We start from the raw sequence: 25,674 nt of genomic DNA, 5'->3' as shown, positions 1-25,674 counted from the left end.
TAAATTAAAAAATACTGTATGTATATAATATATACTAACTTCGTCCATATTTTCGGGTGCTGTCAATTGATTAAATCCTTCAGCCATAATTTCTTCTTTTATATACTTTTAATTAAAATAATTTAAACTTCAGCGTTGTTTCAATTCGCTAAAAGTTGGACTGTGTTGAACTTTGAGCGTTTATTCGCTGGATTCGCCATTCTGGCGAAAATTGATGGAGTGGGGGTAAAACGCCAGCTTTACTCGCTGCGTGAAATTGCCTTTAGACGTCTAACAAGGGAATGGTCGAAAGTGTCCCTCACCGATTTTAATGAGCTTTGGATATGTTGTAGAACATAAAAAAAGACCCATATTTTTTTTAGCTGCGTATTTCAACGTTTGAGGGGTTGAAATAACCTCTCGAAGAATAACGATTTTTTTGTTTTTAGCGAATATCTTTGAAAATATAGGACATATGAAAAAATGTTTTATATAAGTTTTATGATATTTTGTACTCTTTACAATAGTATAATTTTATTTTTCAAAAATGTCAAATTTTTTAATTTACCCCACCTTTACCTCTTATTTTGCAAAATTAAAAAAAATTTTTAAGAACAAAAATTAAAGAATATCGAGAGGCAAATCCATCTATGTACAAAATACCATAAAACTTTTGTATAAAACATTTTTTCATATGTCCTATATTTTCAAAGATATTCGCTAAAAATGAAAAATTCGTTATTTTTTGAGGGGTTGTTTCAACCTCTAAACGTTGAGATACGCAACTAAAAAAAAATATGGGTGTAATATTTTTTTATTTTCTACAACATATCCAAAGCTCATTAAAATCGGTGAGGGACACTTCCGACCGTTCCCTTGTAAATGTTTAAATCTTTTGAGACTAGAAAATGATATAGTTGACATCGTACGAGACGTCATTATCTGATGTTTTTTTAATTACATTATTAAAATATAATAACATATTAAAATGTAATATAAATAAAACAATCTGAATATTCTAGTTGGTCAGAAAGAAAATCTTTTGGTATTTTATATATATTTCATATTTATATATACCTCTTCCCTCTTCTCTCTCTCTCTCTCTCCTCCCTCTCTCCCCCTCTCCTCTCCCTCTCCTCTCCCTCTCACCCTATCCCTCTCTCTCTCTTTTTCATTTTGAATATAAACAATAAACAGATAATTTTTTTTTATTTATTCAGATACATTTATCTGTCCGATTTAAAAAAAATCAATTTAATATACCTGAATTCCCCTATGGGAAGAATATATCAGACATTAAACTGATAAAAATAGTGATTACAATTTTATTTATTAAAGCCGCATTTTGCAAACTTTATATTCTTTCATGACAAAAACTTGAATACGGGTCATATAGAAAATAGCATGTTACATATAGTACTAAGCAAATGAGTTATGGCTGCAGTTCTGTCTGTTTTTTGCTTGTAATTTGCTATCAAATTGCACGCGTGCAGATTTTGCTTTGTTTCTGCCGACAATTTGACGTCAAGTTATATTAGATTATAATAGATTCTGCTTGATTTCTGCCGCTAATCTGTTGCCAAATTTTGTGAGCAGGCTTTGTTAAATTTTTGGCACCAATTTGTCGATTTCATTGGTAATAACAACTATTGCTATCTTGCTGACAATAGTTGACAGCCGACATTTGACATAATTTACTTTTAACAGACTTAGCTACCTAGGTCGACAGGTATAATAAAATTGAATTATAGATATTATACAGGGTGTCCGGTAATAATTGCCCAACCTTTCATGGGCAGATAGAGCAGGTCAAACCGAATAGGAAAGTCCTCTACCATTTTGCGATCTTCGTAATAATTACCGAGAAATAAATTAATAAAAATTGGCAAATCCGGGCGAGTACAAGCGCGCGGCGAGAAGGCCCATCCCACTACTACGCGGGCACTAGGCACGTGGTGAAGCGGTAGGAGGAGCGGTCTACAATGGCAATAGCGATATATGAATAACGCATGATGCTAGAATACTGCGCCGAATTCTCTCATTCTCTCTCTCATTATCTCTCTCTCTCTTCTCTCTCTCTCTCTCGCTCTTTCTCTCTCTCTCTCTTTCTCTCTCTAGCTCCCTCTCTTTCTCTCTCTAGCTCCCTCTCTTTCGTGGAATGAAAAATATCGTTTCTATACCACCTTGCGGTAGATAATATGGAGCATTTTTTTATAGTGGTATCCCCAGTAGGTCTAATCCACTCTCATATTTTAATCTCAAAATTGTTCAAAGTGCTTTCCTTGTTCTCGTATACAGAGTTCGACTCTTTGAACAATATTGCGCGTTGCGTCATTTCTGGCGTGATGGTATTAAAAGATGCGAGAATTGCTTCTCGTGCTTCAGCTTCTGTACCATCACGCCTGTGATCGACTAAAGTCTTAATGTGGCCCCATAAGAAATAGTCGAGCACATTCAGATCTGGCGATCGCGCTGGCCAAATGATTGGCCTACCTCGGCCCATCCATCTATTTGGATAATGCGCGTTTAAAAAAGCGCGTACCGGTCGGGAAAAATGTGCAGGAGCCCCGTCGTGTTGGAAAATGATTTCCGCTCTTACAGGAAGAGGAACATCTTTCAAAAGAGGCAACTCATTTAACAAGAAATGACGATATATTTCGCCATTTAAACGAGGCGGTAGGAAATAAGAATCAATCTGAAAATTGAAAAAAAGAATTAAAAAAGGAAATTTTTCATAACTTATTAATTATAATAAGTAAATTTATTACTTACGATTCGGTTCCCTATCATTCCTGCCCACACATTTATCGCCCAGCGATACTGAAAATTCGTTTCCCGAACGGCGTGCGGATTTTCTTCCGCCCATAATAAAAAATTGTGACTGTTGAAAATCCCGTTCGGTATGAAGGTCGCTTCATCAGTCCAAAGAATGCGGTCGGGGAAAAAATTATTCCGCCAACACTGAGCGAGAAACCCTGTGTGTGTTTTGCCAAATATTAATATTTATTTTTTTTAATAGAGCAAAAGCGTTAGATAAAGATAATAAAAATACCTTCACAATAATAGACGCGCTGTTCTTCGCCTCTCGGCAAAAGTTGTTGCACTCGCTGATAATGATACGGGTGCAATCCGTTTTGACGTAGGGTACGGTGCACTACGTATCGCGAGAGACCGAGTGTTTCAGCCGCACGACGCACGCTGTTCGTGGGGTTTTCTTCGAACGCTCGCAGGATTCTCTCTTGTTCATTAACACGGATGTGCAATGGTGCACCGGCATTCCGTCGATTTAACATGACACTACCGGTTTCTCGTAAGCGTTGAAGATATCTCGTTTTTGTCTTCTGATCCGGATGTCGTTCACGCTCGGGGAATCGGTCCGCGTAAACGCGAACCGCGGCACTAGCATTTTCTCTGTCTATTCCGTACGCGATTATCATGTCTGCATACTCTTGTGCGATATACTCTGCCATTTTTTTATAATTTCAAGATTCTCTTAAAAAAAGAACTGTACTCTTCAAATGCTGGGCACACTTCTGAAGAAACGAATAACAAGTTCAAAAAAAAAATTCTAAAACAAGTGAACGCTGTTAAACGCAGCGTTCACTTGTTTTAGAATTTTTTTTGAACTTGTTGAAATATAACAGTGTTTCTCACACACGGGATTTATAGTCCGTCTCTCTCGCATACGACAAGGGAGTCATTAAACTCCCCTCTCCCCTTTGTATCACGGCAACAAGCACCCGTCGCGCTCATATACAGTGGATATTGTTGGGACTTTCCAAAAAAATTGGAAGTTGGATCACGATTTCTCCAAGGGAAATCTCATTGGAGAGGCGCACCTATTGAGACATCAAGGATACTCAATAATTAAAACAACGGATTTCAGCACACCTCTACGAACATAATCACAGAATAGTAAGATATAAGGGTCGTATGTACAACCATAGTATAAGTGTCGCAATAATAAGGTAAGCACAAAACACAAAATCATAAACAAGGTTAAGTTTCCTTGATTTTAATATCTGCATTTCCCATTGCGATATTTGTGACAATGACCGAGTTGTCGCAGCTAGTTAAACAAAGAGGTCGACCCAAGCTTACTACCTTTGAAAATTTTATTATATCCTTAGAAAACAACCCGGAAAAACACATAGAGCTGTTAAGTCGAATAGAAAAAGTGGAAGCCCTATGGTCTGAATTCGACTTAATTCAGAACAAGATAGAGGATGTGGACGAGTCGGAGGAACAAATGGAATATCGACTCACATTCGAGGATTCATATCACTCGTTGATCAGCAAGGCTTGACTACTCACTGCAAGGACACGTGATGCTCAAGCCCAGCCTCCTCAATTTGTAACTGTTGACTTACCACAAGCGCGTGGTGTACAACAGGTTGCGTTAAACGATAATACCGCGGGTAAGCCGTTTGTAAAATTGCCAAACATTGATCTACCAAAATTCGATGGAAGCTACGAACGTTGGATTCCTTTTTGAGACTTATTTGAGTCTCTCATCGCGTCAAATGCAACTCTTTCATCAGTACAAAAACTGCATTATTTGAGAGTGTCATTAACCGGAGACGCCGCGAAGATAATAGCATCATTAGAAATTACTAACGATAATTACGAAGTAGCGTGGAATTTATTAAAACAAAGGTACGAAAACAAAAAATTAATAGTACAGTACCTCATACAAATGTTATTTGATTTACCTGCTGTTACTAGAAAATCTCACAATGAATTAAGATTATTGGTAGACAATGTTTCGCAATATGTGCAATCACTATCGAAATTAGGTCAACCCGTGGCTAATTGGGGCACTCTGCTCATACATATTATTTTGCCCAAATTCGATAAGGGGCCACGTAGAGAGGGGGAGCTGAAGAGATCAACGAATTCTCTACCTTATATGAATTTACAAATTTTCTTACGAATCGCAGTTCCTTTTTAGAAGCATTATGTCGCGTAAATCGTGGATCTCAGAGCTCGAATGATTTTCGCAGCAGTAGTAAAACCATACCCCTGTCTAAAACGTGTCGCAAGCTTATATTGCTTTGAGCAAATCGGATTGTTTAATATGTTCCAGTGAGCACGAAATCCTTAATTGCGAGACCTTCATGAATATGATAAAAGAAAGACATGCAGAAATAAAAAGAAAGCTTATGTATCAAATGTCTTAGAAATTTTCATGGAAGAAACTGTAAGGCTCCTAGTTGCAAGCATTGCAAGGGTTATCACCACACATTTTTGCACAAAGATAAAACGTCAGTCACTGAGCTCTCGAATAATAAGGAGTCTAAAACGAATAATGAAAAAACCTTAAACAATAATTCTTCAGTAACTGCATAATCTGCTGTTATTTTAGATTCGAGTTCGGCATCCACCCTAAATCATTGTAGCATTAAGGGGTCTCATCAGGTCCTTCTCTCTACAGCTATTATATTGGTGCGTGATAGTAGCAGGGCCTCGCACGAGTGCCGACCGTCGCTTGATAGCGGATCGCAGTCCAATTTCATTACGCGAAAACTCAGGAAAAGGTTAAATCTTAACCAAGAGTCTATCAATACTACTATTACGGGTATTAGTAATACATCGATAAATGCCATTCAACAAGTTCATGCGACCATTCAATCGCGACTTAAAAGGTATCAAATTAAACTTCCTTTCTTAATCATCAATAGAATTACAGAGGAATTACCAATTTTTAAAATAAACAAGGAACTGTTAAATATTCCGCACGAGCTACAATTGGCAGACCCAAATTATTGTATGCCTGACGATATAGACATGTTATTGAGCGCGTCTCTATTTTGGAAGCTTTAATGGCCCAGACAAATCAAACAATCACCCATACTTCAAGAAACGCAGTTAGGATGGATTGTATCGGGAATTATCCTGAACAACAAGGAGCAACTTCAAAGCAAATCACATTGCGGTCTATCTACAAACAATACTCTGCATAGACAACTTGAAAGGTTTTGGTTAGTGGAAGAATTAGAGCAGCAGTTAGCACATTCCCAGGAAGAATCGCAGTGCGAGAATCATTTCGTTTTGACCCACGTTCGCGATAATGATGTTCGCTTGTAGTGAAATTGCCCGACAACGTAAGAAACCTGGGGGAATCTTATAGCATCACAGAGAAATGCTTAAGGTCCTTAGAGCGAACACTAGAAGGGCAACCTGAATTAAAGCAACACTACCACGAATTTATGAGCGAGTATCTGCACTTAAATCACATGCAGGAAATTCCGCCCGATCAACAATCTGCCGTAGGATCCTACTACATCCCACACCACGCAGTGATCAAGGAGAGTAGCGACACAACCAAGGTCAGTGTCGTATTTGATGCCTCGTGCAAAACATCGTCGGTAACCTCTTTAAACGATTGCCTCCTAGTAGGACCTACAATACAAGACAATTTATTTGACATCATAATACGTTTGCGGCAATATAAATACGCGATGTCGGCAGACATTGCCAAATGTCAGGCAAATCAATGTAGCCGAAGAACATCGCGATTTGCAGCTCATCTTATGGAGATGGAATAAATGCGAGCCTATACGTGTATTTAATTTGAACACCGTTACATACGGCATGTCAAGTTCATCTTTTATAGCCATCAGATGCATGCAGGAAATAGCAAGACAAATAAAAAATGAATACCCCGAAGCTACCAAAGCAATCTTAAAAGACTTCTACGTAGACGACTTATTAAGAGGGGCACCTACCATAGAAGCCCTCCAGAAACTAAAACAAGATATCAGCAATATATTGGCCAGCGCAGGGTTCATGCTCAGAAAATGGAAATTTAATGCAACAATCCCTTCAGAAATTAATAATAAAACTGAAAATAACGTGACCCTTGGTGAAACGACAAAAATCCTAGGTCTATTATGGAATACAATAAATGACATATTCCATTACAGTCTAAAGATGCAGGACTTAAAAGGAAAGATTACCAAGCGCAGCATTTTAATAAGGATAGCACAAATATACGATCCTATCGGCTGGCTGGGGCCTGTCATAGTACAGGCAAAACTAATACTACAACGCCTTTGGCAAATAAATCAAGATTGGGATGCGGAAGTCAAGGACGAAGTACGAGAAATGTGGATGCATTGGAGTTCTCGAATATCACATATCCAATCCATAACCATCCCAAGAAGAGTGGTCTGCAACAATTGGGCAAGAGTGGAGCTACATGGATTCTGCGATGCATCTGAGGCGGCATATGGCGCTTATATATTCGCAGCATCACGGCTAATGAAGAGTACACAGTCAACCTCCTATGCGCTAAATCACGGATAGCACCACTAAAAAAACTATCCGCTACCCAGATTAGAATTGTGTGGAGCAGTTCTATTAGCCCTCTTAACTAAAAAGGTAACACAAGCATTGAACTTTCCAATAAGTGACATATACTACTGGAGCGACTCTACAATAACTTTGTCGTGGATCAACAACGAACCTAACAAATGGAAAATATTTGTTGCGAACAGAGTTGCTGAAATCCAGCGCAACACTGATAAAGCATCATGGTATCACGTCAAGTCAGAAGATAATCCAGTTGACCTGTCGTCAAGAGGGCTCAGCCCTGATAAATTAGAGAGTATAAATATTTGGTGGACAAGACCAAGTTTTTTTACAAAGGAGTCTAAAGCTACAACCATATGAAGAGCAACGTGCAAAAAGGCAAATATTAGAGGCTCGTATCACAACTTTGAACACACACGTGGCAACCACTTCATTCAATCCAACTATTATTGAAAGATTTTCATCCTTTACGAGATTGAAGCGTGTTGTAGCCTACTGTCTACGGTTCAAGAATAATTCGTTAAAAAAAGCGAAACCCCTTAATGGTCCATTAACAGTACAAGAATTAAATTAAGCTATAATGGCAATTATCAAAAACTGCCAATCGAATGAGTTCTTTAAGGAACTGTATAGTCTTCATAACAAACAACAATTAGACGCTAAAAGTAGACTCATGACTTTGCACCCATTTTTAGATAGAGACGGCATCATTCGTGTGGAGGGAAGACTGCATCACGCACCTTTAAAGTACTCGCGAAAACATCCTATTGTTTTACCTAATAAGCATCATCTCACAAAACTAATAATCAAAGATGTACATTATCGAAATTTACACGCAGGACCCCAAGCGGTTTTAGCCATATTACGTAATGATTATTGGTCAATAGCTGGCAAAAGCTCGGTTCGCCAAGTATTGAGAAACTGTATCGTGTATTTCCGTACAAAACCAGTTAGTGCAAGCCAACTAATGGGGAGCTTACCAGCGGTTCGAATAACGCAAGCCAGACCGTTTCTCAATACAGGAATAGATTACGCGGGCCCGTTCCAGATAAAAATATCGCGTAATAAAACAAGTAAGGCTTATCTAGCTATTTTCGTTTGTTTAGTAACCAAGGTTGTTTATTTCGAACTAGTAAATGGGTTAAGTTCGACTGCTTTTCTTAAAACATTGAAAAGATTTATATCTCGAAGAGGAAAATGTGCCACACTGTATTCCGACAACAGTACAACATTTGCCGGCGCTAATAACCGATTAATAGATTTGAAAAAGTATTTAGCCAAAGAATCCACTCAACAGCAAATTCGCGAATATCTATCAGAGCAATTCATAGACTGGCACTTTATTCCTCCCTATTCATCACACATAGGCGGAATATGGGAGGCCGCGGTAAAATCCGCAAAAAAAAAGATGTGGAAAATCATCGGCGTAAATATATTAAGTGTTGAAGAATTTTATACCATAATGACACAAATTGAAGCGTGTCTAAATTCAAGACCGATCACACCGTTGTCTGATGACGTAACAGACTTACAAGCACTAACTCCAAGCCATTTCATTATAGGCGACGCCATTAATGCCATTCCCGATTCCGACGTTACTAATGTACCTAAAAATCGTCTAACGCGTTACCAACTATTAACACAAATGAGACAGCATTTTTGGCGCAGGTGGTCGAATGAGTATTTATCACAGCTGCAACAACGCTTTAAATGGAAATCGTACAACGACATAAATCTAAAGGAAGGCACCATGGTTCTTATAAACAATGAAAATACTCCTCCGATACCTGGCCGCTAGGTCGCATTTGCGAGGTCCATCCCGGAACGGATGGAATTATTCGTGTAGTTACCATACGTACTAAATTAGGATTAACTAAGCGAGCATTGTCAAAAATATGCATTCTCCCAATAGAATAAACATTAATTGAGACAATATTATAATCTAAGTAAGTTAAACTCAGCACTGTATTAAGTATAGATACGCCTATATTTAACAATAGATTGTAAGATCAATACCAATATGAAGTAGTTATAATTATTTGCATTTTCTTTTTTTTCTTTTAACATGATTGAAGGACTACTTAAGTCCTTCAAGGGGGGTAAGATGTTCATACTCGCGCCATCCAGATGGCGCACGTGTGTTCCGATTAGCGCCATATAGATGACATCCGTGTTCTTCTCTTCCTGTTCTGTTCGGTTGTTATTTAGACCTGTTCCGGCAAACGTTTTTCAGAATAAAAAAAAGGATAAATACGGAATAGTTGTCTATTCATTTCATACTACCCGGCATATTAGTTAACGGCACAATAGTGCAAGCTCTAACAACATGTTAATGAACAAGAGAGAATCCTGCGAGCGTTCGAAGAAAACCCCACAAACAGCGTGCGTCGTGCGGCTGAAACACTCGGTCTCTCGCGATACGTAGTGCACCGTACCCTACGTCAAAACGGATTGCACTTGTATCATTATCAGCGAGTGCAACAACTTTTGCCGAGAGGCGAAGAACAACGCGTCTATTATTGTGAAGGTATTTTTATTATCTTTATCTAACGCTTTTGCTCTATTAAAAAAAATAAATATTAATATTTGGCAAAACACACACAGGGTTTCTCGCTCAGTGTCGGCGGAATAATTTTTTCCCCGACCGCATTCTTTGGACTGATGAAGCGACCTTCACACCGAACGGGATTTTCAACAGTCACAATTTTTTATTATGGGCGGAAGAAAATCCGCACGCCGTTCGGGAGACGAATTTTCAGTATCGCTGGGCGATAAATGTGTAAGCAGGAATGATAGAGAACCGAATCGTAAGTAATAAATTTACTTATTATAATTAATAAGTTATGGATAATTTCCTTTTTTTATTCTTTTTTTCAATTTTCAGATTGGTCCTTATTTCCTATCGCCTCGTTTAAATGGCGAAATATATCGTCATTTCTTGGAAAATGAGTTGCCTCTTTTGGAAGATGTTCCTCTTCCTGTAAGAGCGGAAATCGTTTTCCAACACGACGGGACTCTTGCACATTTTTCCCGACCGGTACGCGCTTTTTTAAAAAGCGCATTATCCAAATAGATGGATGAGCCGAGGTGAGCCAATCATTTGGCCGGCGCGATCGCCAGATCTGAATGTGCTCGACTATTTCTTATGGGGCCATATTAAGACTTTAGTCGATCACAGGCGTGATGGTACAGAAGCTGAAGCACGAGAAGCAATTTTCGCAGCTTTTAATACCATCACGCCAGAAATGGCGTATCGCGCAACGCGCAATATTGTTCAAAGAGCCGAACTTTATATACGAGAACAAGGAAAGCACTTTGAACAATTTTGAGATTAAAATATGAGAGTGGATTAAACCTACTAGGGATACCACTATAAAAAAAATGCGCCGTATTATCTACCGCAAGGTGGTGTGGAAACGATAATATTTTTCATTCCACGAAAGAGAGGGAGCTAGAGAGAGAAGGAGAGAGAAAAAGAGAGAGAGAGAGAGAGAGAGAAGAGAGAAGAGAGAGAGAGAGAGAGAGAAGAGAGAGAGAGATAATGAGAGAGAGAATGAGAGAATCGGCGCAGTATTCTAGCATCATGCGTTACTCATATATCGCCATTGCCATTGTAGACCGCTCCTCCTACCGCTTCACCGCGCGCCTAGTGCTCGCGTAGCAGTGGGATGGGCCTTCTCGCCGCGCGCTTGTACTCGCCCGGATTTGCCAATTTTTATTAATTTATTTCTCGGTAATTATTACGAAGATCGCAAAATGGTAGAGGACTTTCCTATTCGGTTTGACCTGCTCTATCTGCCTATGAAAGGTTGAGCGATTATTACCGGACATCCTGTAGATATTATATATACAGGGTGTTCGGTAAAGATTGAATCAACGTTCGTGAGCAGGTAGAACGCATTAAACTGAATAGAAAAGTTCTTTACTATTTTGCAATTTTGCAATAATTATTAAAATATTAATTAAAAATACTTAGCGAATGAGCACGCGTCTTTCGCGGCTAGACCATGAGTCGTATCATCGACATATAGTATGGACTACGCGAGGCATCAAAAAATATGTCCGACCAAAAGAAAAAGACAGCGACTAGTGGAGGTTAGAGACCTCCAATCATCCATATCTTTCTATTCTTTTAGATTCTTCAACAGAAATATTAAACATCGTAATTGATTGGTTACGCGATACGCGTTACGCGCAAAATATCAATCCATGGGATCGCACCCTAAGAGTCTGGCCAGGAGCAACCGTGTCGGTTGATTGGTCATGACATACAATGGCGGAACCAATCAAAAGTACTGAAAATCTTAGCGCAAAATATAAGTTAGATATAAATTATTTTAGTAAAAGTAGATTAAAATTTTACATTTTGTAACGAGTATAAAAATAAATATAAATAAATATATATCTATAAATGTTTATAAATAATTTTTAAATTTTATGTTAATATAATTTGTAACATTTATTATGAAAAACATTTATTATAACTCTTAAATACATATAAAAAAATAATACATAATTTTATTAAAATATTTTAATTTGGAGTTGTCATACATACAAGATAATATTTATTAAATATAGTTTTTAAAGATTTAAAGATATTTTAGCAGTACAATAGTATTAGCAAAAGTTCGTGAAATATATATATATTTCAACAACTTTTTTAGAGTAAATTAAATAAAATACATTTATGAAAAGTAACCCAGTCAACATTATGTCATCTTAAAGACGTCTAAAAGACATCCTAAAATTGTTAAGACGTCTTAAAAAACTATCAGAAAGACGTATTTATGACGTCTTTAAGACGTCTTATGTCCCGATTTAAGACGTCCTTCCGACATTGCTTTAAGACATCTCATTTAAGACATATCAATCATAAATATCTCAGATGTCTCGCTTAAGATGTCTTAAAAACGTCTCATTCATGATGTCAAGGGAATCCTAAACAGACGGTCGAACTCCGATGGAATAGCGCCCTCATTTCGGCGGAATTAAAATTGTCGATAATATCGATAATTTTAATTACGCCATTATCGACATATGTATTATTTTTATAGATGTCATAAAGAACAATTTCTCATTGTGTTTAAAAAATATATATGTCAATGTGAACAATTCAAATTATGTAAAAAAGTCAGACTCATATTTATATTTTACTATTATCGATGCTTACATACGCTTACATATGCGACATCATTTTGATTTCTTGTTCCGAATTCGATTTGTTGCCAGTTTTTCGCATTTTCGAACAATTTTTCTAAATGGTTTTGTCGAAGTTGTTCAAATACCTCAGATGGAAGATCTGGTTTTTGCGATTGCAGACCATAATGAAGATCTGCTCCTGGCTTTGTTTTGAATTTTTTTTGTCTTCCTTGTTCCTTTCGAGATTCTCTGGTTTTTGCAACTTTTATTTGTCGTCTTTTTTCAAGATTCTCGACAATAGGTAGAACAACTTTACACATGTTTTCATGCAATTGCGTAAGGACTTGTTGTGTATTATATTGCACAACTGCTCCCGCAACTCTAGCATCATAAGAGTCTCGTTTGCCAAAATTAATACGCTTTCCACCAATTTCTTTGCAGATTATCGAATTGAATGATTCTGCAGGATTATTGGTGAAATGCAACAACAAGCTATCGGAATAACCGCTTATGTATGTGATAGCACTTTCTATTTTTTGATATAGACCGTATAATTTCAGAGATAGCACATAATTTTTTTTCGTTTCATCTCCACTCTCTTTACATATACGACCGCGTGCTTCGCATCGCTTATGTTTGCCAAAAACATGGCTAGGAATGCTCAAGATATCTTTTTGCAATTCTATAGCCTTATAATGTTGAGGTATTCGTTCCTCTTTTCTTCGTAGCTCTGCTGCCTTTTCTATCTCTTTTCGGATATTTAAAATGTTATTTTTCACTACATTTCGCAGCTATACAAAGCCACGCTGTCTTTGCGTTTTTGGCTGAGTCGTCTCTGCCACAGCTTTTCAGCTTTTTGCACAAATTGCGAAGCAAATGATTGGTGCTTTCTATTTTTTTACCGTCACCATTTGCTCACGATATGGTCTGTTATCAAGAATAGTCTGATATACGCTACTGTCACCATCGGCAATAACCGTTTTATAAATCAGACCATGCATTTCGAGGCTATATTTAAAACCTTCGGCGATTGCATCGCTCTCCATCTTTGTGGAGCTTGTGTTTCGATCAAAATTTTTGTAGCATTTGTGAACTCTAGGTTTTACACTTTTTCGCTCTGCCATATCACATATTGCGCAAAATTTATTGCGAACACCAACGAAGAGAATCTTTTTCGTATGGTAACCAATTATAGCTCCAACACCGGAAAGAGAGTTATAAGCGGTACCATATGATCTCTTCATCCAACTACCATCTGCTACAACAGGTATATATGGAATACTGTTTATAGTATCGTTTCTCTCAAGAGCGAGTTGTTTTTCAACTTCGCCAGCCATTTTCATATTATCTAAGGCTGTTTTTTTAAAATCATCAACTAAATTTTCTCTGTATTTAATATAAGATGGTTCGAACATTCATGGCTGCACATTGCTCTTGCAGCTAGGCAAAACCAATTCCAACTGTAATAGTTCCTGCTACAGCAGCCGTATTAATGTCCATTGTTTCTGACTCTGTGGGTTCAGACCAAATGCTGTCTTCATAATTGCACATTTGGCATTTGAAAAAAAACTGCGTCTTTAACCCACGGCGACGAGAACTTACGAATTTCCAATCTTTAAATAGGCACTCTATTCCTCGCGCATGATTGTCAAAAGTTCTGTGGATTTCATTCCACATGAAAGAAAAGTCGACAATGCGACGGCCTTCACGCATATTTTCCTGGATACGATTCATATCCAAAGGGCCATTTGTTATAGCCCCAGAAAAGGCTACAGATTTAATGAATATATATATATATATATATACATATAATTATATTGATGCAGGAATGCATCGCGAGCGAAGCGATAATCGCGCGAGCCGCTGACGCAGCGAGCCACGCGCGCCCGAGACCGAGCGCGAACACGAAACCGGAAAGGTGTCGCCGAATTGCTAAAAGTACAAGTGAGGAAATTCGACTTTGAACTTCCTCGCCTGCACTAAAACGCGAATTCAGCAACATAACCATATTTGGTCATATTGCTAAGGGACCCCTCCGAAAAACCATGCAGTTCGGAGGGAAGCTCAGCACCCGCCGCGATGAAGCGACGGGCAGTCGTTGATTAGATCCTAACGAGGAATAATCGTCACGGACAGTTATTAAATAGAACGAGATACACGAATAACTAAGAGATATACGCGCGCCTGAGATAAGCCGACGCGTATCAGACTACCTGTACGACAGAGTATACGAGAGATACCGCTCTCTCCCTTTAACCGATAATACACACGAGTGTAAATACGTACGCTGGGAGCAGTGACAAAATACCAAACCATTGATTTCTTTTAAACTGTTATTTATTATAATAAAACGAAGAAAGTAAGCAATTAAAAATATTAAAATAAAAAGAGGCCACTGCCCGCCGTATCCCCGGCCTTCCCTGAACGGATCCCGAAAAATCCTGTGCCCCCCTCCTGGAGGCACAACACATTATCGATAACAAAATCATTGCTATCTTTGCAATATTCGACATTTTTACTATATGTACTTTTACTTTTTTCTTTATTTACTTGGCATTCCATTACTCTGATATCAATTTCCGAATCCACATCAGAGAGTGATTCCACTGATTCTCGAGTGGATTTGTTATTGATGTTCTGAGTAGCAATGTCTACAATAAGATGGCCTTCAGGCAAGCTTTCTTGGATACAAGAAGCGTTTGGAAGGGCTTTATTATTAATAATAAAAGTATTGTTATTATTGCAATTGTCAACATTTTGATTAAACATACCTTTCTTTAATGGCTTCATGAACTTTATTACCTGGGTACTAATTTCCGAATCCATCGTATAAGGTAATTTCACTAATTTCTAACAATCGATAGATTCTTTGCTAATACCCTTTGTAACCACTGTGTTCATGGAGTCATTTTTCTCTTGTGTCCGTGCTAACTTGTTCAACTGCCTCCTGCAAAGAAAAATAAATAAATTATTTTTTGCAAAATCTTACTATAAAAATAAAATATGATATATTTATTACATAGTTTTAAAATATATCGTACATAATTTCTTTTTAAAAAAGTAAAACTTGCATCTCTGAACAATAAGTACAGTCCTTCGTTTATATTGTTACATAATTATTACTAAAAAATAAAATGGCACAATAGATTATGTTTGGACAATACATATAATGCCATAATTTTTAATAAATCAAAGTGCACATGCAAACCGCATCTGGTATAAAATATTTTTTTAATAATCAGCACACGAATATCGCCTCTGGCATTATTTTTTAAGCAACCAGCACACGAATATCGCCTCTGGCATTATTTTTGAAGCAACCAGCACACGAATATCGCCTCTGACACTAATTACTTATAAAAATATGGATATAAGCAAAGGTAATCTTATCTTTTAGAGATGATAATAAACGATTTATGTATACCTTATGATCAAAAAGTATCCGGAATTTCTCATTTAAACGAACCGCGCTTGAGATATTGTCAAAATAATTTTTTTTCTAGATTGGTACATCTGTCAGTTGTTTACATGTCACTTTTGAGCGCCATTTGTCGGATAGTTTGTGCGTAAGAGCTTTGTAAATCATTGTTTGGTGTATTCTGCGAATTTCGCAATGTCGAATTTAGTTGAGCAAAGAGTTTGCCTGAAATTTTGTGTTTCTAACAAAATATCATGTGCAGAAGCGTTGAATTGTGCAGAAACAACTCATGGTTTCTTCACCACGACAACGCACCGGCTCACACATCTCATCTTGTACGCGACTATTTGACCAAAAACAACGTTAATACCATTCCGCAAGCTCCGTATTCACCTGACATGGCTCCGTGTGACTTTCTCCTGTTCCCACGACTCAAGTTACCACTTTGCGGAAAGCGTTTTGAGACGACTGAGGCGATAAAGGAGAATTCGCAGAAGGAGCTGAAGGCGATTCCAAAATCGGTCTATGAAAAGTGTTTTGAAGATTGGAAGAAGCGTTGCAATATGTGTATTGCTTGCGATGGAGATTACTTTGAAGGGGATAAAATAAATATCGATGAATAAATGAACCGTTTTCATTTTATTGACAAATTCCGGGTACTTTTTGATCATAAGGTATATTTATGCTAATGTATGTATATATAAGTAATGACATATAAAATGATATATAAAAATAATATAACAAAGTATTGGCAATAAAGAAGGATATGCATTTCAAGTAGTTATAGCAACACGCCAGAATTGTTTGATTTCTTTTTCACACTTAGTTTCATTTTCATGAAAAAGGAAGATAAAAGGGATATTGAAATCATGCATACATCTCATAGTAACATGTTTTTTTGCTCGATATGAAAACGATTGTTCCATCTAAAATGAACCCAATGATCCTATCATGTTCTCCAAACTGCTTCAAATGCATACCTTCCTTTACAAATTTTTGAGTAAATACCATTTTTTATAGATATACAGGGTAATCCAAAAAGATATTCTGGTGAAAAAAATTATTTAAAAAAACGCTATTAAACAAAATAAAATATTATTCAGGAATTAGACTATAAAAGTTAATAAAAATGTTTAATTATTTTTCAACTATGTCTTTGAAATGTTTCAAAAATTGGTCAATAATCATATGTATATGTCAGATGTAATGCTTTTTACTTCTTCAGTTATGTGTATCTGAAGAATTTTTAAAACTGAAAGTGTGAAGATTCTCCAGGAACACGTGAATATTACTGAAGTATCACGTGTAATGAAACATTTTTTGAATATTTTTATAAACTCGTTATTTTTTATGAAAAGAAAATATTTTAAAAATTGTAATCCAATTTTAGAATAATAATAATAATAATTTATTTGTTATTTAATATATTTTACATTTTATTGAAAATAATTTTCCGTCAATAAATTTTTTTGGTTACCATGTGTAAAAATAATAAATGATAATAATAAGAGAAAAATAATAATGAGAGAGAGAGAGAGAGAGAGAGAGAGAATGTCTTTGCAAAAATTATAACGCATATTATTGATCGTATTTATTACTGACAATGAGTACTGGGCATAAAATATCGATGGATATAGATTTAACATTCTTTTTCCCTTTCATCTTTTTTTCTATCTGTCTTCTTTTTATCTTTCTGTATAGCTGGAATTCATAGATTGGTCTTACATTCAACATCTTCTCAAGTAAATTTTCCAGATTCCATTCAGCTATCTTATTGGCTGAACAGAATCCTAGAACTAGACTTGAGATGATCCTGAATAAAAGATTCATCTATAATTCCGATTTGTATGTCTGTATCTATTTGTTATGGATGTATGTACGTAATAGATATAATCTGTGTGTGTGTGTGTGTGTGTGTGTGTGTGTGTGTGCGTGCGTGCGCGCGCGTATGTGTATGTGTGTTGATATAACAATAAAAAATTGATGTTGTACTCACCTTTTAAACCATCCTCTTTTTGTCGAAAGCCTGCGAGCATGGAGAGGCAAGCATTTTTCGTGGTACTTGCGTCCCATCGTATATGCACATACACACTATAACTACACTAATATAAATAATCAAATTCTATAACACTATAATAAATTCGACGTTATAACCTTTTTTGAATTTTATCGCGTGCGGTTGTCACGTTACGTACACGTTATCACCGCGCAATAGATACATGTATATTTTCGCGAGATTCAGTTGTTCATACCGCGCGTCTTCAAATAAATCAAACAAATTATTTTTATTTCCAAAAATAAAGTATTTTGTCACTCTTTTCCAAAAATAAAAGATAAATTTAGAAGTTGAATATTGAAAATCAAACTAGTAATTATATGTCAATAAATGTATATATAGAGTGTCCCATTTTAAATAATGCAATCAAATATCTTCGAAACGGTACGTTAATAAAAAAATGTCAAGGTCAAATCATTGCCACCATCTGATGGCCTCTTTCAAACCATACAACTTTTGTTTGAAAAATTTTTTTATTTCGCACCGTTTCAGAGATATTTGAGTGTACTATTTAAAATGGGACACCCTGTATATGTATCTTTGTCTTCATACATTTATGTAACTTTTTATTATATCATAATATTTATAATTTTTAAATTATAGCAATATTCATAATTCATTATATATATATATATATATATATGTAAAGAAATAGTATGTTATTATATAATTATATAATATGCATAACTAAAATTGTCTCAGAATATATAAAATATTATATATATAGGGTGTCTGTCCATAGATGTCGGAGCAAATATCTCATAACTGGTTGAAGTTACAAAAAAGTTTAAATTTGTACGGTTTTGAGTCTGCTACAAAGTGCATGTAAAAAAAACCCCACGAGGTTTCATTACTGGCGTTAGGTTATTGTAATATGAATTTTCGCCTGAGGCCCTATTGTACTACATTTTATTCTTTTATACATATGTAACATAAATTATTCAACGTAATTCTTCTGGAAGGTTTACTTTGAACGCCGTTGCGACCTCGGGCTTTTCCGTGATCGGTCGGCGGAGTTCGAGGCCTCGGCGAGCATCGAGACCGTGTCACCGCTCGGGTGTTTACGGTGACGGTTGGACGGTACCCGAGCGGGACTTAGTCTCTCGCTCGCCGAGATCCTTCGGTCGCAACGGCCGCGAGTTAGAGGTCTAAAAAAAGGGCGCACCGCGCCTCCGCTTTTGCCCAGTTGATAGTTACCGGGCTGCGGACTTCCGACTAATGGTCGTTCGGGAACGAGGCTGTTGTTAGTAACGGGAGGTGCCTCGTTACACATATAATAATTTTTACATTTCTATATTTATATATTACTTTGCGGAGTGTCTTTTGCAGCATGGTGTCTATTTAGACATGATACTTTATATATATATATATAAAGTATATTATATATATATATAAGTTTATATAATAAATATATATAAAATAAATATATAATAAATATATATACATTTATTTTATTATATAAATATAATATATATATATATATATATATATATATATATATATATATACAGGGTGGACCATTTTAATCCATCCAGTCGAATATCTCGAAAACCAAGCCCGGGAGAGAAAAATGTTTCAGACAAAAGTTGTATCGAATATCTCGAAAATATTATATATATATATATATTTGGTAATCATATATATATTGTCCAGTCTTATATTTGTTATCATGATACAGCCTTTTGTATCGTCTCGGTAGGCAGCCCGGCGGTGGGCGCCCGCACGAAAGCGCAGCTCCCGATAGGTTGAACGCGCGGTTTTTGATTATACGCGCGACAATTCCGAGATTTGCACTCGAGGACTCGGGTACATACAATTTATTATTACAATCACGAACACATAGCTTATAGAGATACAGCGTTACAGATGAATATATTTATAAAATAGACACATAATTATTTCTTTTGTATGTGTTTTACTCTCTGCAAAGATAAAAATAAATGAAAATAATTGTATAATCGCACATTTAAAATCAATCGAGTGCATGTTGAAATTGGATTATAAATTATACGAGATAAAAAATCTGAAAGTTATACAAGAATGAGAAAGATATTTTTGCAAACATGCATTTGCAATATTGACAAGCCACAAGAATATAAACATACTTTTTTTTTAGTTTATTTTATTACAGTTATGATTTTATTGCATTTATATATTACAAAATCTAAATTTATATGTTATATGCAATTTTTGCAAATGTATGTTTGTAATCCTTCTTATTCTCGCCAAGTTATATCCAACTGTCATCTTATACAATTCATAATTCAAAATAAATTATTTATTTATCGATTGATATTGATTTCATATATGTGATTATACAATCGTAAATTTGATTTGCACTTATCTTTTCAAAGAGCAAAACATATTTGTATGTATGAATATTGTTATAAAAAAGTTATAAATATTATGATATGAAGAATATGTATATAAATATATGAAAATAGAGGTACATATATATATATATATATATATATACATTATTGACATATAATTATTATAGCACACATACACGGCTCCTTCGTAGTGTATGTAAGTAGATATATATAGAGAGTTCTAATCCAGGGATATGAGGGGGGTGAGGTAAGCGGGGGGGACGAGGCGAGGTACCTCGTCACCCCCCGCACTGACGGGGGGAGGGGGAGGGGGTAGTCCCCCTCAATCGCGGGGGAAGGGGCAAATGTCCCCCTAGACTGAGGGGGAAGGGGGAGGTACCAAATGCCCCACCCCCCAGATTAAGGGGGAGGGTGGTACCAAACATCCCCTGATGGAGGGAGGGGGGGGGGCATACATATGGTTCCGCACGTGGAGGGAGTGTCCTCTCCGAAAGACTGCGGAGGTCTGACGGTGAGAGAGAGGAATGTCAACTGTTATAGATAAAATAATCACCCCACTCTGTTTATTCAAAAAAATGTATATTTGCAATAAATAATTACGTTCGCAACGCGGTAGAGGGAGACGGTGCGATAGACGTCCGCAACGTGGTAGAGGGAGACGGTGCGATAGACGTCCGCAACGTGGTAGAGGGAGACGGTGCGATAGACGTTCGCAACGTGGTAGAGGGAGACGGTGCGATAGACATTCGCAACGTGGTAGAGGGAGACGGTGCGATAGACGTTCGCAACGTGGTAGAGGGAGACGGTGCGATAGACGTTCGCAACGTGGTAGAGGGAGACGGTGCGATAGACGTTCGCAACGTGGTAGAGGGAGACGATGCGATAGACGTTCTATATAGCGTAGGACAAGGAGAGTATGACGTGGTGTGAGAAGGAAAGCGCTGTATGTGTATGACAAGGGAGTGCATGATGATAGGAAAAGGAGGGCATGATGGTAAGAAAAGGAGAGCATGATGGTAGGAAAAGGAGATATAGGTGCGAGAGAAAAGAATAGAGATGAAGAAGGATAGCGAGAAGGAGAGCGTGTTATGGGGTGCGAGAGAAAGAATAGAGAGGAAGGAGGATAGCGGAGGCGCGATAAGACGGAGGCTAAGGCGTACGCGAGAAAAAGATATTTTTTTTGTATGTTACGTTTTTTTTTCTAATATTAAATGTTATCTTATTATCTAATTATATCTAATACAGAGGAAAAAGGATGGGATAGATGATGATGAAGGTGGAAATAAGTAATATATATATATATATAAGTTTAACATAAATTTTTATTTAAAAAGTGTGTATGTGTATACATATAAAGTGTGTGTGTGTGTGTGCGTTTGTGCATGTATTAAAATTATTATAATATAAAAAAGAATTAAAATTGTAATAGAAAATTGAAAAAAAATTAAAATATAAAAAGAATTAAAATTATAGTATAAAATTTTAAAAAATTAAAATAATGATCTAGGGTAGCAGCTCTGAAACAGAAAAAAACATTTTTTATTAGTACTTTAAAAATATTTTCTAAAATGATAAAAATTATAAATACTTACAATCTATTCGGAGTCTCTCTCTCTCTCTCTCTCATCTGACGACCTGGAGTCCTCCTGCAGAGTTTCGGGGAGCCACGGTTCCTCTGTCTCCCACACCTCATACGGAAGCTCACCAAAGAGTTTCCGCAAACAAAGACGATCCTCGTTAAACTGAGGAGTCACCTCCTCGCGCCTCCGGTTCTCGGGAGTGTCACCCCAAAGGTAACAATAATAGTTTGTTTAGTTTTTACACATAAGTCCTCGGTGTATGTGCTACACTTACACAATAATAATAAAAGTTTTTTTGTAGTATTCACACAAGTCTTAAGTCATGCAAATGGGGCACATATTGCAAGGTAAAATTTGAAATAATGGAGTTCGACACTCACTACAAAATAAACCGAGTATTAATGCGTACATATTAATCGAGTGTTCACGCACAGCACAAATCTCGTCAAAAAGGTACGCCATTCTTATGAAACACGATGTGCAGAAGTATGTGCCATCTGCAGTTGCATAACAAAAATATATGCAACACATTCTTGTTAAATCATTATAAGAATTAATATCCGCTAAGTCCAATGCACGATCAATTCTATCTTCGAAAACACTTTCAGCACTTTCATAGTCACTGTCAACTAAGTGTTGTACTTCAACGTCCAAATCACCCTCTTCGTCAGAACTGTTCATATCAATATCACCATTATTTTCTATAACATCCAAACCAATATTTCCAATATTGGCGTTATTGTCATCATCATCATCACTAGATAGTTCTAAAAGCGGCACTTCAATGTCTGAGTCTTCTTCATCGGAAATTATCATAAAATAATTATCACCATTATCTTCATCCATATTCGGAAGACACACGCGCAACGCAAATATTTTTCCTCGCGACACGAGCACAATTCATATATTTCCTCGCGACACGAGCACAATTCATATATTTCCTCGCGACACGAGTACGCAATAAGCTTCTTCTTAGAGCGTATAGGAAAAACTAACCACGCGTCACGCACATTTATCTCAAATATATACACGGGATCCCATATCCCATCTCTCTCTAAACAGAGTATCTCTTTTTAAATAGACTATGCATATGATCCTATGAGAGGTAAACGTCTTTGTTTGACTGAGACTAAGAGAGCGCGAGGAGGAGGAGGAAGAGTCGTAGAATAAAATAGTGTGAAGAGAAACATTAATGTTAATAATAATTTTTTATTTGTTACAAGTATCATAAAGTATATCATTTATAGCACACGCCAACAATTCGCAATCTACGAGTGATCCGCTATCGAACGCGTCACTCTCGCGAATCGCTTTCACAGCATCATTTACATCAGTAATATTGTTTCGTTGCAAGACGTTACAAAATTGTTTAAATTTTTCATTCACGAAATGTGTATTTTGACACAACCATGAATGCATATGATCGATGCAATCTTCAAAATCGAATAAATGTAATAATGTTTGAGGTTGCATATACAAAGACTTATTAGATAATGTTAATTTAACAATTCTCGATCCGTTTAATGCGATCATTTGGATAGATAGATCACAAATCCATAATGGTTGACTTTCAGTCGATTGTACATGTCGTTCAATGTCTGCACGTTTCTGCATCAATGAGTGCCAGAGTACGATAGGCAATACTAATCGATTACCTCGGTTGTCACCAAGTATCAATTCGACATACGACATAGCTCCAACGCTTATTCCAATCTCCAAATATTTGTAAGATGTCGGGGTTAGGATATACCTTCTTCCAAGTATGCAAACCGCACGACGAGATGAAACGCTATATAAAATATTAAAATATATTAAAAAATAATATTTAGAAAATAATTTTTAGGAAATAATATTTAGAAAATAATTGAAACTTACATGTTCTTTGATTGAATTTCACCGTTCTCAATCGGAATGTAAAAATTCATCTTGCTGGTTTCTTTTGTGGAGCACATTTTTTTTTTTTTTTAGCACAACCTTATGCACGGACAACTGATGCGATACTAAACTATTGAAAGTACTGCGATCAATCAGTAATATCGCAAAACGTAATGAGGAGGGGAGTATTTGTGACGTAATTTTGCAAGCGCCAATGTAAGGCTGCTAGAAATTATTAAAAATCGCGTCCCCACGTGCTTTCTCGAGCGCCGTGTGTGGCCGCCGTATGATGAAATCTAATCAAATGTATACGACGCTAGAAATATTCGGTTACAAATGTATAGGACAAAGCGTGAGATAAAATTTTTGGCTAAATGATAACATAAACAGACCGTCGACGGTACGGATGTTTGCGCTAAAGAATAACGCGCCGACAGTACGAATGTTTGCGCTAAAGAATAACGTGTCGCATAGTAGGTGGGCATTATCATGTATATTTAATTTGATTGTAAATAATAAATATAATCCTATGCGGAGAGAATGTCATATTATATTACATTACCACGAAAATATGCGTGAGATAAAGAGACGTGATAATATAGAAATGACGGATGTTTATACGAAAGAATAACGTTTTCGCAATCTGAAAAGAATATAACGATTAGATATAAATCAGAACAGAGAGTCACATCTCGCCATTATTGTCGAAGCTTGCACGAGTGTACCTTATATGTAAAAAAAATGGAGCAGGTTTTAACGCAACAATCCACCTTGATAAATTCGGTGGAGGAGTACTTTGCATGGGAGGTGCGATGCGATGATTATATCAAGTCGTTGGAAGAGCAGAGTCGAATTAAACGACCGCGAATATCGATCGGATATCGACAATTGTTGATCGCAAAGATCGCGCGACTCGAAGGACTGAAAAATGCGTTGCGCAAACGTTTCGTACACGCGGGTGCCGGACACAGCGCGCATCAAGCTGCACTATTTTGGCGAGAAATTGATACAGCGTTCGAGAACCGTATATCGACTGGTGCGATAATCAATAGCAATTATATCGAACCTCGCCAGTTTCTCGAAGACGCGAGTGATATCGTGCTCGAACATGTGCGAGACGCTATCGAAACACACTGCAGTGTGAAAGTGAATACTATGTTTAACGGTGAGTTTGTGGCGGGTGAAAAGCACAACGATAAAAGTGTAAGTACAAAAAACTGTGAACTATTTCGTACATCTGATTTACGCGAATGGTACGAGCAACGTGTTATCGAGCCCACTTTAGCATCTCTCGAAGAATTTCAAGAACGTGATAGTGGGTGGGCATTATCGCGTATACATAATTTGACTGTAAATATAAATAAATATAATCCTATGCGTGCGGGATGTCATATTATATTACCGCGAAAGATAATGATGAAGCGAGCGATAGTTAACGTGCGATCCAAAGACAATGCATGTTTCGCATGGGCAGTGACTGCTGCTATGTATCCCGCTGAAAGAAGGGTTGAACGAGAATTATCGTACCCGCGTTACACGGATGTGCTAAATCTTCGAGACATTGAGTTTCCAGTGACTCTTAATCAAATTAAAAAGTTTGAAATTAACAACAATATTTCAATCAATGTGTATACCATCGAAAACGAAAATATTGTTCCTATTCGTCTTTCGGAGCAAAAGAGGGACAAGCACGCCAATTTGCTCTACATTCAAGATGCGCAAGATATCGGACATTTCGCGTGGATCAAGAATTTATCGCGACTCGTGAGTTCGCAACTCAATAAACACAATGGACAAAAATATATCTGCGATCGGTATGTATATTTAATATTATTGATTTTTTTCAAAATAAATATATAATTATTATTTCTATTTTTATAAATGTTAAAATATATATATAATTATTATTTCTTTTTTATAGATGTCTACATTATTTTTATTCGAATGAGAAACTACAGTCACATACTGTAGACTGCGGGA

At 36.7% G+C, this 25,674-nt stretch overlaps 2 protein-coding genes and 1 pseudogene across 3 annotated transcripts in view; 2 read left to right on the top strand and 1 right to left on the bottom strand.

Annotated features, from left to right (window-relative positions):
• Positions 1-25,674, top strand: part of LOC140666976 (post-GPI attachment to proteins factor 6) — a 119,777-nt gene that overhangs the window by 78,535 nt on the left and 15,568 nt on the right. The window lies entirely within an intron of this gene.
• LOC140667064 (uncharacterized) lies at positions 12,668-15,067 on the bottom strand (annotated as a pseudogene).
• Positions 21,736-25,584, top strand: LOC140666622 (uncharacterized). Its single transcript, XM_072893987.1, has one exon. The coding sequence runs from the start codon at positions 24,436-24,438 to the stop codon at positions 25,552-25,554; it is 1,119 nt and encodes a 372-aa protein (XP_072750088.1). The 5' UTR covers positions 21,736-24,435; the 3' UTR covers positions 25,555-25,584.

This window comes from Anoplolepis gracilipes, chromosome 6, assembly GCF_047496725.1.
Source record: "Anoplolepis gracilipes chromosome 6, ASM4749672v1, whole genome shotgun sequence".
Lineage (NCBI taxonomy): Eukaryota > Metazoa > Arthropoda > Insecta > Hymenoptera > Formicidae > Anoplolepis > Anoplolepis gracilipes.
The sequence above is the reverse complement of the archived record's forward strand: the minus strand, read 5'-3'. Positions and strand labels throughout refer to the sequence as shown.